The sequence below is a fragment of the Vanacampus margaritifer genome, chromosome 4 (genome assembly GCF_051991255.1).
Source record: "Vanacampus margaritifer isolate UIUO_Vmar chromosome 4, RoL_Vmar_1.0, whole genome shotgun sequence".
NCBI lineage: Eukaryota > Metazoa > Chordata > Actinopteri > Syngnathiformes > Syngnathidae > Vanacampus > Vanacampus margaritifer.
Genome location: NC_135435.1, coordinates 9,571,164 through 9,586,596, shown reverse-complemented (window position 1 = coordinate 9,586,596; position 15,433 = coordinate 9,571,164). Strand labels below are relative to the sequence as shown.

At 36.8% G+C, this 15,433-nt stretch overlaps 1 protein-coding gene across 1 annotated transcript; it reads right to left on the bottom strand.

Moving 5' to 3' along the window:
• Nucleotides 1–862: 862 nt before the first annotated feature.
• Nucleotides 863–11,759, bottom strand: LOC144050481 (neuronal acetylcholine receptor subunit alpha-7-like). Its single transcript, XM_077563783.1, has 10 exons — nucleotides 11,705–11,759; nucleotides 10,121–10,260; nucleotides 9,662–9,706; nucleotides 9,324–9,433; nucleotides 5,815–5,894; nucleotides 3,294–3,461; nucleotides 2,851–3,045; nucleotides 1,978–2,064; nucleotides 1,577–1,686; nucleotides 863–1,463 (listed from the first exon to the last, which is right to left on the bottom strand). The coding sequence occupies exons 1-10, from the start codon at nucleotides 11,757–11,759 to the stop codon at nucleotides 1,110–1,112; spliced, it is 1,344 nt and encodes a 447-aa protein (XP_077419909.1). The 3' UTR covers nucleotides 863–1,109.
• Between the last annotated feature and the right edge of the window lie 3,674 nt (nucleotides 11,760–15,433).

Here is a 15,433-nt window from a genome sequence, read left to right as displayed (position 1 = left end):
TAATAAAGTGTTATTAATATTTAATGCATTAATTTATGTGAAGACACTGATCATATTAAATATGTATCACAAAAACAGATGAATTATGCAATACATCGCCCCATAAATCTGCCAGTATTCCCATTTTTTAATTATCATTTTAAAATCACAATCTGTCAAACCACTAATATAAACCGTTATGAATTGCACATGGCAGACATCATTAAAAGCAGCAGTAGGCGCACTACAAATAATATTTAAAGAGTGTTTGGCAAAATTACACGAGTTTAGCATTTTACAATCATAATACTTATCTGTATTTATAATTTCATACATAGGCTATGTGGTTAGAAAGCAAAGCGCAAAGTTTTCGTTGCTGTAATGCATGGCTATAGTCAATGAATGGGTCACTGATGATTACCGAAATCCTTTCAAAATATAAACATTATTTCTTTGTCATGCTTGTTTCCTCTTCTTTGCACTTCTTCCATGACAATCGTAGCACATTCTGTGATTGAAAAAAAAAATGCACGTTAATTATGTGGAGGCCTCAAAACCAAAGCACTTTTTTTCCCAGTTTGTCCAACATGTGAGATACTTAATTGCTTTGTGTCCCTTTGGCAGTGTTAGTCAGTGTGCGGCAGACTAATCATCCATCCATCCATCCATCCATCCATCCATCCATCCATCCATCCATCCATCCATCCATCCATCCATCCATCCATCCATCCAATCATCCATCCATCCAACTAAACAACTGCAGTGTTTGCCTCACAGTTCTAATGCTTTGGGTTTGAATTTGGTGTACTAAGGCTTTCTCCCACATAAAAAAAGGCATATTAAACATCCATAATACAGAAATGACCAGAGAAACATAAACAAACACTGTATAGACTTTTATTATTATAAAAAAAAATTTTTACATATATTTTTTGTAATGAAGGAGTCCAAAAGTAATTAAAAGTAATCAAGTTACAATATGCTTTAATTTTATGGTATTTCGTTTACATCACTAACAACATTTTTTTTTTTTAGGTAGGTAACTCGTAAATATCGGAATCCATTTTTAAAGTAACTCCCCCAGCCCTGATATTTGCTGATATAAGTCTCATAGACACTAGAATGTGACCTCAGTTTGGTGCTGACTTAAGAACCATAAATGTGCACAGGATAATGAATAGCAAGAAAATCACGAAACAAAGACGATCGATTACAGCAGCAGCAAATTTCCAATCACTGTGTGTGGCCTCTCCATGCTGCTGGTCACGGAAACACTTGGCAATGTAACGCACTTCATGTAGGATCTTGACGAGCTCTGGTTCACTGCCGGCCGTGGAGTGGAGAACCTCACCCTCACCAGCCTGTCCAACGCTTTCCATTCTGGCTTTGAGGTCCATGCTGTTCGGATTGCTGTGCGTTTTGTCCTCATTTGGACGCTTCATGTGCAGAAACCAGCCACACCAATCAAAGAGGACCACGCGGATCTTTGGGATGGAACAAAGAGAAATAACATTACAATGTTAATAGTTTTGCTAAATGAGAATAAACAATATGTTGATGGGATTCTGGTCTACAGCGTAATGAAATGAACACTCACCCACTTTGGCATCTTATCTCCATTTGGGTCATGATGGTGAAATTTTAAGACCACAACCGTGACAATCACAGAGAGTGTAACGATGGCCATTGTGATGACAACGTACTGAGCTAGAAAGGTGAAGACAGTGTAAGAAGAATTATAAAAAAAAATGCTCAATCAGCCATCTGTCACAACTTTTTCTGTTCATGGTCATGGAAAACAGGAGCATATCCCATGTTATGTAAAATTGTGCTTCCTATATCTTTTTTAAATATTACCCCCACACGCGCACACACACACACACACACACACACACGCACACACAACAGGCAAATGTCCTATGCGATTATTATACAAACACAGTCTAAATACCCCCAGAAAAACGAACTGAAACTCTGTCAAACATCGCACCAGCTTACCTATTAGAGGCACTGAGTCTGAAGTGGCGGGAATCATCTGTGCACCTAACAACATCAAAACTATCAGGGACAACATGACTGTGATTCCTGAAAATAGTAAATACCAAATCGCAGTTAGTTCTTCAAAACTAAAACTGCATATAGCCTTTTTTTTCTTACATACAAACATGCAGAAGAATGCATCTGATTTGAATTAAGTCACTTTAACTGTTATAATGTTTTTATTTATTTTTTTAAGATGGGTTTTATTCTCTTTTAACCACAAAGAACATTTTAGTATTTGGTGAGGATACAAATAGAAGAGAGGTTACACAAAACTATATTCACTTTATATACACAGAATCCAAAAATGGAGCTGCGCTTTATTATGGTTGGCCTTGCAAAACATTGCTTGTCAGTCAAATAATTATAACAGACATTTGGTGCTGGCCTTGGTAATGGAAATTACTTTTTTAAGTCACAAAAACTTCCAGGTCAAATAAATAAAAATTGCATCATAATATTACTAAAGCAGTATAGTTGTCTGATAAGGCTCTCAATTTTTTTGTAATATGTATTTTTAGAAAAAGCACTAAAGCAACAAACAAAATTTGTAGAATCTTTACGACTATTAGACGAATATACTGAGCATCATCTCTTGCTTATTTCCAAAATTGGTCAAACATGCGTCAATAAAGCTCCGGCATGATCCCGATGTGGGCAAGTAACCAACTTAATCATTACACTGCATAGTATGATAAATACAACTAATATTCATAAGGATCGATTTCCCATCTGAATGAAGAAAAGTTTAATAATGCAAATTTAAACTCCAGAGGAATATTAATTTTCATGTGCTGAGAATTTGAATGAAATGAAAGCGATTTGCTGTACCCAGTGATATCTTCTCCCCCGAGTCAGCAGGCAGCAGGAAAACAAGAAGGGCCAAAATGGAGATCAGGATACAGGGGATGATCAGACAGACTACGTAGAAGAGAGTCCGTCTGCGCATCACTATGGTGTACGTGACATCGATATAGGGCTCTGGAAAGCACTCATAAGTCCGATTATTCTTCTTTCCTGTGACCCCTGTGACACAAAATGACATATAACGGAGTCTATTCTTGTAAAATTGGTTGCATAGCACACACATGAGCACAAATATGGTCATATTGTGAGCTAGTTGGATAATTTTTCATTGTTGACTGACACTAACCTTACACACAAAATTCAAATCTGAGCTCCATGTCTTCCCCTCTGCTCTCTCCCAAACCATTATTATTTTTTTGTTTTATGTATATCTCTGTTTGTGACACACAATATCAAATTATTCTTACCAACAAGGTCCCACTCTCCATTAGGAACATATTCACTGAGGTGTGCCTCTGTCATTGTTAAGTCCAAAGACAAGCCTGAATAAGTCCTGGAGCCAAACTTGAGGTCACATTTTTGGCTGTCGAAAGGGAACCACCGGAGATCGCTATAGCAGGTGCTCTTTAAGATTGCTGACGGAGAAATAAATGTAGAAGGGGGGAAATGTAGTAATGACAAAATATATTCATCTGCAATAGGATAAAGAAAGTTAATTCAAACTTGAAATGAGAAACTTAACGCATTTGCACCCAAAAACGTATAAGAATGATCCCCAAAAGGTATTTATACACAAAAAAAAGATTTTTTTTTAATGCTAGAGTTTAAAGAAAGCTTTGATGCAGCATTGTAGCAAAATTCTGTAAAACCTACAGTAAAAAAAAAATACAGCATTATGTTACAGGCCAAGCCTGGCCCCATAAAGAGTAGCATTATGGGGGATAGAGTGTTGCAGTGCCGTATTTTGGCAAAGGGGGGCGGTGTTGGTCCAGGGAGTGAATGAGAGCGGTGGAGCTTCCTCCTGAGCGCACTGTACTTTGGTGGAAAAAGCTAAAATAAAGTTTGTGCGAAAGCAACGAAAAGAGGACATGCCTGTTCAGTCTCTCTACCACTGTTAAGAGTTCACTGGACAGGGAAAGAGGATTGAACAATTATCTTGTTTTTAAATTTTACGGTATTTAACTATTTGACAATGCATTATGGGTGACACAAAGTGCATTATGGGTAGAAGCAAAGTACAGTAGTTTGCTGTATATATAGCGGTTAAATTAATAATTAATAATTTACAGCAACAACTAGCCGGGATTACATGGAGACTTTTTATTCATTCTGATTGATTGAATTTATGAATGAAGATCTCTGGTCACTTGTTTACTTGGACATGGACAGTGACACGGACATCGATCACGTGATTTATAAAGATGGAGTTCAGTCGTCATTTAGCACAGTAGGTGTGTGTTAACATCTTGAAAAAAAAAGTTTAAAGTACTTTAAAACAAATTTTCCCCTCGCAGACCAGCTCTTGGGAAGACAACGTCATTTTAGTGGGTGGAAACGACGACATCATGATGCATTTACATCAAGACAGAGCATGCACATGCCGCACTCAAGCCTCGCCATTCAGATTGAAGTGTATACATGATGCTCGTTCGGAATCGGATTGACAATAGGAATACTGTACTGTATACCACCCCTGTGATTCCGAATGAAATTCCATTCAGATGCAGCCTTTTCATTCCAATTGAGGTGTTTATTTCATGGAGCATTTTCCTTCAGTTTGGCTGTTTTGATTCATTCTAATCGGAATGGCTCTATGTAAAACAGGCTTATGTTTTGGCATGTAAACATGTGGATTACATGTAAATACTGTAAAGATTTTGGCGGGTACTCTCTAGAGGGGAAGCAAATAGAGAACCCTATATTGTCACCGGAGCAAGGATAAGAATTCAGCGAATTGGTGAGCAATATTTTAGTGCGAGGGCAGTCTGCATCGTCTTCACATTGCATTTCTCTGATAAACAGGCAACATTACAACATAAGCGGTTAAGAAAATGGACGGATGGATTTTACCACGACATACTGTATTGTTTATTTTTTTGCCAATTGTTTCTTGTAAATTCTACAGCTACAGTGAGACACTGACCCGAAGAAGACGCTTAAAGCAATGGTAATTATTGCAAAGAACGGCCAGCAGGTGGCAGCAGAGTATAAGAGATCAACCGGGGCCATGTTGCAAAAAAAAAAAAAATTCCCTAGTGTTTTAAACAGATTTGTGAATGATGATGAAACTTAGCTATATTCTAATGCTAATTGTTGCAAAACGGAAGCAGATTGAAATATACCTTTTTTTTTGCGATAAAAGAAGAGAGACTAATCTTTCTTTTGGTAGGTTCCATGTTTTTATAGCAATAGAACACAATATTCTGTGGGCCTTGCAAATCAGTCAAAGTCCAGTAAAACAGCTGGGAGCAAAGGGGGCTTCAGTGAAAATAGCTGGGAGTGAATGAGTTAAAAACAACAATGTCTTTCTGAGGTTAACGTGGTGTTGCATCAAGCATGGAATAAATTGAAATAGAAAAATACATAGAAAGATAAATGACAAACAGAGCAGTGAATTACTTTGTAATTACATACAAGTGTGAAGGCTGCCAAAATATTTAAAATGACAATCTACGACTAAATGACTATTATAGATGATTTGATGAGATAATGGTATCCAGTGAAGGTTTGACTTGAGAAGCTATTTGCTTTTGAAAATGCATAAGTTAATTGTGTGTGTGAAGTGAGTTAATTGCACTGGCATTGATTCAAATGATGAGGCAAAGCAGGACAGTGCTTTTGCATGGCGAGGGCAGAGCAGATCAGTAGTCTATCTTCTGTTACTACATGCAAACACTTCAAAACTGACCTCATGCTCAAAAAGAAAAGGCGAATGAGTTGAAAGAGACTTTGTCCGAGCGCAAAGACGCAGCCTGAAATTTTCCTTACCTTGAGGTTGATAAAGACAGGAGCCTGAGGAGGCAACATAAACTTTGGCATCGTAGGTGGTATGAAATCTTTCTAAAGCGCTGTGGACGACATAGAAGTACGTTAATGCTGGTTGCTGCTTCATTTATATCACTATTGTTGTTTATTAATTAAATACTTGAAAAAAACTGACATCACTGAGGAGGATCATCATATTTCCAAGACCTAGTCATTTATTTGTCACCTTCTCCAGAATGATATTTTTAATTGTTGTGCCTTCTGGGTTTAAATGGGGTCACTGATAGTAGGTAAAGTATATACAGTTGAACCTCGGAGTTTGAACGTCTCGGAACTCGTACAATTCGGACTTCAACCCAAAAATCGGAGTAAAAAAGGCCTTGGCGTTTGAACTCATTTTCCGAGTTTGCCAGCAATGCCGAATGCTCACATTGCGGTAGTTGAGACGATGCACTGCTCATTTCCAGTCAAATTGTGAATACTCCCGGAGGTGCTCCATACTCACGAGTGCATTTTGATTTTTCCACGACAATTTTCTTCGCCATGGCCCCAAAGAAAGACAACAGTGCCAGTGGCAGCAAAGAAAAACATACAGTGCTAAGAACCACAGTGGAATTAGGAAGGAGATTATCGCGCAGTTGTAACTACTGTGACTACTTCTGTAAATACTGGCACGAGGACCCGCCTTAGCTGTTCAACAACCTGCCTGACGTTAAACAACACACGCAAGGACTGCTTAGTAGTCTAACAATATGCCCAATGTAAAATACACAAACTCAGCACTGAATTAAAGCTAGCATTAACATAGCATTTATCATCCACTGATGCCATCACACCACAATAAAAAAGGTAAGGTATTTTTTATTGTTTAAATACTATACAGTGTATAAATGTAAAAAAACATAAATAGAAATTAAAATAGAACATTTCTGTTTTTGGAACTTGGGAACGGAATAATTGCATTTACATTATTTCTTATGGGAAAAAATGTTTCGGAGGTTGAACAATTCGGACTTTGAACACTTCGCAGGAACAAATCAAGTTCAAACTCCGAGGTACCACTGTACTGACGACTATTTCAAACAATTTGACTTTTACAAGAGCGGTGCCATTACAATTATGGAGGACAGACTGTTCCATTAATGCCATATTAACTAAAAATAGATCATTCAAATGAGGGGAAGCTCATTGTTGATGCATCAGACAGACCATCCAATAATAACGCAATAGCCGAATATCTAAAGCCCCAGAGACGTTGCATGTCTGATGGACGAGAAAAAGCCCAGCATTTATCCAATGACCGTCCGCGTTTCGCACAGTGGAACAAACAACTCTACGAAGCAGCGTTCCGACAGTGAAAACAAATAAAAGTGCCGTGGCACCACAGGGATAAATGAGAAGGAAGTCGTGTCAGTTATTTGTAAAAGATTAAGGCATTCTAGCGCATCATGAATTGTACACACAGCAGTGCATATTTATTCAGGGGGAGGGGCATTTAGGGGAAGCTGAGACTTGCAGTCTTAGAGCAATCGTCACTGGACCTGAACCAATTTAGGACTGTTCCATTTAACCACACCCAAATTACTTGTTCAACAGTAGGTCAATTGTATCAAATGCTGCACTGGGGTCCATTAAGACGAGCATCGATACCTTACCTGTTTCTGTACTGTGATGAGGTCGGAAACCTGACTGGAATTTGGACATCCAGCATTCTCTTTTAAAAAATTATTATTATTTTTTTTTAAATGAGCTTGACTTTCAGGGGTTTACGCTCTAAAAACTGAAAAGTTGACTCAACTTGAAAAATTGAGGTAACAATTTGCATGCATCTTTTTAAGTTATTTCAACTCAGCCGCTGTGTAACTCCCACAAGATTACTTTAGTACAAACTAGGGATGTCAGGCGATTAAATTCTTTAACTGTAATTAATCGCATGACTTCAATAGTTAGCTGACAATTAATTGCAAATTTCATATCTGTTCTAAATGTACAATAAAATGTACAATAAAATATTATATAAATAAATATAAATTTTCATACTCTTGTTAACATAAAAGTGGATTTTTTTTTAAACTAATATAGAAATATGGCTGATTTCATGATAGTTCATAAAAATGAGTTAAAATTCATCCCTTTAATTAATTCAATATTTGTTGGAGTTTTTTTTATATATGGCCAGACAGCAAAGTCTCCATGTAGCGTGTCTTCACTTACAATGCTTTTGAGTTCAAATCAGCTATCGGCGTCCAAACTCAGTCCTCAAGGGGCGAAATCCTGCAGGATGTTTCCCTGCTCCGACGCAGCTGTTTCCAATGAACAGGATCGTTATCAGGCTTATGCAGAACTTGCTGATGAGCTTCAGGTGTGTTGCAGAAGAGAAACATCCAAAGCCTGCAAGACTCCGGCCCTCGAGGACCAAGTTTGTACACCGCTGCTGCATTTCATCTGCTATAAAACACCACTCTTGAATTTATTATGGCTCTGTTTAAAGTGCTCTCATTCTGATATATTTTACATTCCAATGTTACTGATTCTACCTCATTACAAAAGTCAAATTTCCCGTCTTCATGTTTATCAATAATAAAAATTGTTTGTCCTGCTGTCCAGGCACGTCCGTCCGTCTTGTACTCAGCTTTTAAAGGATGGTTCTGAGATTTTTAAGAAGCCCCAACTTAAATACACTCCTGAGTTAATTCAGGATAATAATGTCTGTTCAGAATCAATATATTATTAAGTTAAGACTGCTTTCTTTGTTTTAATTAAGACCAACTTATTGAAATAAGTTATCAATTGATTATAACGTGTTCATGCAACAATTTTTTTTATGCATAGAAAGCCCTTGATTTTAAGCCTTACCTACTAACGCCATGAATCTTTTTTTTGGAGCTCATCTGATTGAAGTTGATTATTTGCTGCAAATCAGTTTGAACAGATTTCACAATCGTTTTGAAAAAAAGCCAGAAGGTATTGAGTCAAGACAGCTTGTGGAAGGTTTCAACTGCTCAACCAAATCTGTTGTAGTATTTTGATCTACTGAATCAAACTTAGTCATGGTAATTGAATTGTTCCTGGGTGATTTTATGTGCTGCATCGTTTTGTCCTTTTGCTGGTTTGTGACCATGTTTGACCTGATGGATTGCACATTTTCATTAAAGTAGCAGGCAAGTTCATTGCCTTTATCTGTTGAGTGGAGTTCTGGCGCTGTTTGGTTTAGGAGATTTGTGTGCTTGTCAACCATGGCAAACAGAGTACATGTGAGGTTATTACTAACGACTTCAGAAAAGTGTTTAACTTTGTTAAAGTTACAGAGACATTTTCTGTACAGGTCCTAATGAACTTCACTCCACTTTCGCTCTGCTTTCCTGCACTTTGATTTCAAAGTCATTTCATCGTTCGTAGTACACCTCCAAGGTCTTGGGATGAAATGGTCTTAATTTCAATAGGAGCAATAACTTTCGTCATGATGTGTATTACATTTCACATGCAGCAGATCTGTCAATACTAGACTGTACCTGTTATAAAGTACAACATCTGGCTTCCAAAGGCGATCATTAGAAAATTGTAGAGAGTCAATCCCATCATACTTAGATGCGTCCCACTGTAGTTTATAGTCAATCCAGGACTGTGGAATACAGAATTAATATTATCACATTCACATCGAAACATAAAAATTAGTACAACCCTGTGTGGGACTGTGTATTGTACACATTTGCCATGAGACAAAAATGGATACATATTTGACATTTTACATTCCTCTTTATGCTATATGAGAGTTTATATGTTGCCCAAAAATGACGTCTTTCACCAAATCAACACGTTTATGGCAAATGTTAGGCCTTGGAAACCTTACCAATTGCAACCAAACACTGGTTGTCAACACCTGATTCACCTCATCCTGAGAGAAAGAAAGAAAAAAGAATTTTACTTTGTTTGTTGTTGTTTTGCTCCGATATACCTTTCAGAGTTTAAGATTGGTATTTTTGTGCTGGGCTGTCATTTGATATGCTGGGCTCTATTTTCATCAGTGTTAATTTTAACAACACTTTTTTTTACTTTTAATTATAGTGTTTTGAATAAAATGAATTTTCAATCCAATTTTAGTCGGTGAAATAAAGAGCAATTTTAGTTGACTAAATTGACGATTTAGTCGATGTTTTCCTTCAACATACATTTCAGCTTTTATACAGAAAATTACACAACTTTTTTTTAAAATCACACAATAACCCTCTAAAGGTTTTTGCAAAGTTTCAGTTTTCAGTATAAGCAGTGTTGGCTCCTCATGTCAAAAAAATAAATAAAAGTTACACACCAAATCCATGATCTGCATGAGGTAGATGCCAACTCTGACATTGAGAACCTGAGACTCATTGACGACTGGCCTCTCCAGATTAATGTAGTCTTTCATCAGCTTTCTGAACAGTCTGTATTCATTCGGCCCTTGAATGGAAACTACGAAACACACAAATGTTCAGTTTCAGTATAAATTATCACTATTTTCTATTGGCGATCAGTTATGTTGAGCAAAAGCACTTTGTAAATGTGTTTTTAAAGGTGTTATATGAATAAAGTAAAAAAATATTTGTCCACTGCTTGTTTAAAACAATGCAAATTTCTTTTCTTCCCTCAAATGTTCCCACAAGATATTAGATCCTTTCCAAAACATTATAATATCATGGAACAGTTTATTCATTTCCATAATTCTATTCAAAAATGTAAACTTTCAAAAATGATAGATTCAGGGCCCACTATTTAAAGTATTCATTTGTTTATTCTTCTATAATTGTTTTTAAATCATTATTATTAATTCTTACTTTTTATTCATTTTGTGTGTGTTTCTTTTTTTTACTTTAAAAAGCAAAAAAACTACAAAAACTTCAATGCCACCTACGACGGTGTATTAGGGCCACGTATTAATATAGAATTTTTTTAGAAGGGGAGGTGGGTTAATATTCCAGAAAAAAACAACAACTCACAAAGTGGCAAATTTGCGAGGAAATAAAATTCACAAATTTACAAGAAAAACTCGCAGATTTGTGACATTATAAAGTGGCAAATTTGTGAGATACAAAACTCACAAATATACGAAAAATAAACGTGCAAATTTGTGCCATTATAAAGTGGTGAATTTTCAAGAAAAAAAAATCTTAAATTTACGAGAAATAAACTCAATAAATAATAATCAATATAATACACCCGGATGTTTGTGCTAATACTTTTCAGTCGGGTTTTCAAATAAAGAAATATTAATTGTTTTAGTGATTGTCCATATCATATTAAGCATTCACACTTTGAAGCTTTGGGTACAAGTCGCTAAATTGATGTGTTGAATCTGCTGTTCTTAGTCGTTCACTTGCATTTACCTCAAATCTGCTAGCTTCTGATTGGTTAGTGTTAGTCAGCTGATAAGGGGTCAGGAAGTGTTGTCGCTGCAGCTTGCTATGTGTAACGAGTAAAGTTTAGAAATCCGTCTCCATTCTACCTTTTCATTTTAGAAATATTGTTCCATTAACCACCAATGAATCTTCACGTTATATACCTACTGTTGGACAAAAGCAACACCTCGTCCAGGCTATACCTATGCTTCGTCTTACAAGTTTCTGATTTTAGTTCTCGTAAATGTAAATTAGTTTATTTTCTCGCAGATCTTCCACTTTATAATGTCACAAACCTGTGAGTTTATTTCTCATAAATTTGTGAGGTTTTTTTCTCTGGAAATATTACACCCCCTCAGAAAATACAAATATTTATATGTGGCCCTAGTACGTCATCGTAGAATTCTAAACAAGGACAGTGAAAGAGGAACGCACTAGTGACTTCAAAAAGTGACTACAAAAGATGCCTACTTAGCAAATCAGTTATGACAATTAATTAAATAATCAGACTGGCAGCTTACCTTGGACGGTGCATGCACTCACAAGCAGAACAAGCAGAACTTCATATGGCGCCATGGTGGTCTGGAACAGGAATTGTTGGACAAGTGTGGACCTCAGTTGGGTGGCTTGCTTATAATGGCGGTGTGAGCATGTCACTCTATGTGTGTTTGTAGAATGACTCCTCCCAGGTTAATAAACGTCACATGGGGCACACCTACTACACTGAATAATCAATGCTTGAAATCGGGGGATGTGGGGGTATTTTGCAAGTTGTGCAATAGACTTGTGCATACTGTGCAAGAGCAGGATGCATATGGAGTTGACATCATCTTCAAGTCAACATACTAAATGGAAAACAGATGTTCACTGTCGACCATAATTTGCAGTCTTCAAGTTCAAGTCAACTTCATTGTTAAGTGGCCATATACATAGAATAGATTGATGAAATTTCTGTGATTTAAATGTGATGGCAATCAATAATATTTAACCCACACTGCATTGGTACCTATCGCAATCTGTTTTCTTTGCACAGAATAATGAATATTAATAATGAATGATGAATATTAAAAGGTACAATCAAATAGTAAACTGCAAACCCATGGAACATCAATGTTAAAACAAGACCATAACATTCTGAAAAGACATAAAGAAAAACTAAGTTGCCAAGGTCAAGTGTTCAAGGTGAACAAGTACATACTTGCCAACTTTGGTATGCGCCACTGGCCGCAAAATGGACCGAGCGTTTGGGAAACTCATGAAATTCTCGATAACCAGTAGGAACTCGTATCGTGTGCTGCAGCTATCTCTATTTTTGTATTCAGATATCCTACTGAAAATTCTATTGAATAATCGGGTATTTGGATGAAGATTAAAAAAACAACAATTTTTGCTTGGTAAAAGAACCATTATGGATACAGAAGACAAAAAAAACACATATATTTCTACTTAATACTGATCAACTAGTTTTCATTTATTTTCTTTTTTAAGCTTAAATTTAAATTGTGCTTAGTAACACATTATTTTCCTCTCCAACAGCATTAGTGAGATTTGAGACAGATCTCTCCCCATAGATTTTGAAAGACCTAAATATTAGGCAACCGCCCACTCGATCCACTTTTAAAACCCGTCTTAAAACACATCTTTATTATTTGGCTTTTGACTCAGCATGAGCCTCACCATTGTTTCAGTGTTTTATTCAGTGTCTGTTGTATTTTGTGTTATTCATTTATTGATATTTACTTTATTTACTAACTTATTGTGTTATTAATTTTGTAACGATTACCGGCCGGTTGTAAGTTTTGCAACCTCATCAGGGACAAAGAAACTTAATTTCTTTGCCCTCCCACCAGCTCTGACACACACAGACACACACCGACACAGACCCAGACACACAGACACACAGACACACAGACACACAGACACACAGACACACAACTTTTTAGAAACCTGACTGAGTGTCTTATTTTGCAACAGAACAATGAAGTATGAAATGTTATGTGTTTGCCGTTTATGAAATTTTGACTACATGAAGTATCGTGAACATGTTTCATTTGTGTAGCATATTTCCCACTTAACTATTCATTTGTGTGCACGTTTAACAGTTGAAAGCTAGGAAACATTTCTTTGATGTGTCCAACTGTACCTGTTTGCATTTGTTGAATTTTGACCTTAGAATCTGGTCTAACATGGGATCCAAATGCAACCTGATGGTAAATTTCCAGCTTCTCTGAGACCTGAGGCGCAGAGACCGCAACCCTGGAGCAGGGGTGGGGCCACACCGGTATAAGACCCGTGACTCACACCTGCTACTGCTCTTTTCCTCCTTCCCTTTTGGCTCTCTTGCTCTGGGTCACACTCCGCTCAGCGACAGGCCCAGCGTAACACGCTGCTTTTGTCCCTGCCTCAAGAGGATTGTCGCCAACAAAGGCGCTCTGGAGCCAAAACCAAAAAGGCCCCTCTTCCGCTGGCAGGTCGACTCCCAGGCCGTGAGGCTCCTCTGCTTATCCTGATGAACACTCTCTCTCTTCATCTCTTCTTCAATGAACGGGCTGGGCCGAACTTCCGATCCAGGAACCCGTTTCCGCTTCTTGGGCCAAACTGAGACCATCTGTAAGTGCAACTTTGCAAACATTAACCAGATTGTACAAATTGGTGCCTCCAATTGGGTTAAGCAATTAGGTTAAATGTTGGGTCACATGTTCGACTGATTAGGAAGTTTCATCACCTCATTTAAGACCGTTTCTCTTTTCTTGTTTGTTTGTTTTTTTCTTTGATTATTTTACCATTTTAGGTCTTATTTCTATTTCCTATCACAGTAGTTAAAGTTTTGCTTCTTTTAAGTTCCAAGTTTTCCCCAAATAGATAAAAAAATTAAAGCGCACAAGATCAAAACCTGTTTGTGTACTGTGTGTGTTTTATCAATTTATATTAACCTCTAACCTGAACAAAGAGCTCACAAAATTGTTAAAGGGTGCAACCTTCATTTAAATGACTGATTCAATGAGGTTCTCATCTGTTATCCCGATAAAATGATCAATTAACAAAATGATCCCCAAAAAATCCTCAGGCGAGTCTCAAAACTAGTTTAAATATTACATTTGAGTGTCCTTCAATTAATGAGTCAATTGATTATTAATTTAATAATTAACAATTATTCATTTAATAATAACGTACCCTACAATTTATTAATTTTACTTACTTATACCAACTTATATTTATTAATTAATTTTGTGTTATTTTGTTTTAACCACCTTTATTATTCCATATACAGCACATTGTATGCAGCAATGGTTGGTTTAAAGTGCTTTAAAAATCCATTTTTTTATTTTGTTTTATTTGTTAAAATAAATTTGCCACAGTTGCGATTTTGCCGACTACAGCAGCACATTTGCGTAAGCCTGGTTTGTTAAAGTGAACAGTAGGATCAGCAACTGTGTCTGGCCGTCAACATCAAAGTGCGCAGTCATTTCCGTCGATTAAATTGCCTTTGAAAAGTAATCCGATGGCTCTCGCTGTAGCCGCTAGAACTATTAGTGCGCTAACGCTGTTAGCCGCCCTAAACGCTGGCAACAATCACCATACAACATCAGCGTAATTAAGTATTTTTGTTTTTTAGCCCCCTTAATTGCTGATTGAACGTGATTTCAGAACAAAGTTATGTTGTTGACATTGGTAGTCGCAATAGTTTGAGACAGCAATATGAATGACCGACACACATGCTGCAAGACAAGTCATCATAACTTCAAAATAAGTGTTCCAAGGCATTGCGCCTATGTGGTAAGGTAAGGCTTACTTTGAAGTTGACATTCTCTCCGCATTGACAACGTGTTGGCAGGCAATGTGTCAAATATTCCCCACAATGTAAACTGTTTACTTTGCTTTAAAATTGGGAGATTAGTAGGAGAAATGACAAATCAGGAGCCACGTGGGAGATGGGGTTGAAATTCACGAGTCTCTCGCCCGGGAGAGTTAGCAAGTACTACCTACCTACCTACTGTGCCTAATAATAATAATAATAATAATAAAAAATATATATATATTAATAATAATAATAATAATAATAATAATGTGAAAGTAGTTAGTAATTATTCAAGAGGCAAGCGGCATCCAATCTCCAATCCATATTGAGTATGTGGGAGTATGACAGTGAACAAGGTTTTTCTATGCATTGTTAATCACGAGGTTGACATGGCGCTGCATCAAGTATAGAATAAATTGAAACAGAAAAATAAATTAAAATAGATAAATGA

Coding starts and splice junctions, on each gene's coding strand:
- LOC144050481 (XM_077563783.1), bottom strand. CDS start 11,759: ATGGCGCCATATGAAGTTCTGCTTGTTCTGCTTGTGAGTGCATGCACC. Junction 5,895..9,323: donor GATGTTGTACTTTATAACAG/GTACAGTCTAGT, acceptor TGTCGTCCACAG/CGCTTTAGAAAGATTTCATA. Junction 2,065..2,850: donor GGGGGAGAAGATATCACTGG/GTACAGCAAATC, acceptor TACTATTTTCAG/GAATCACAGTCATGTTGTCC.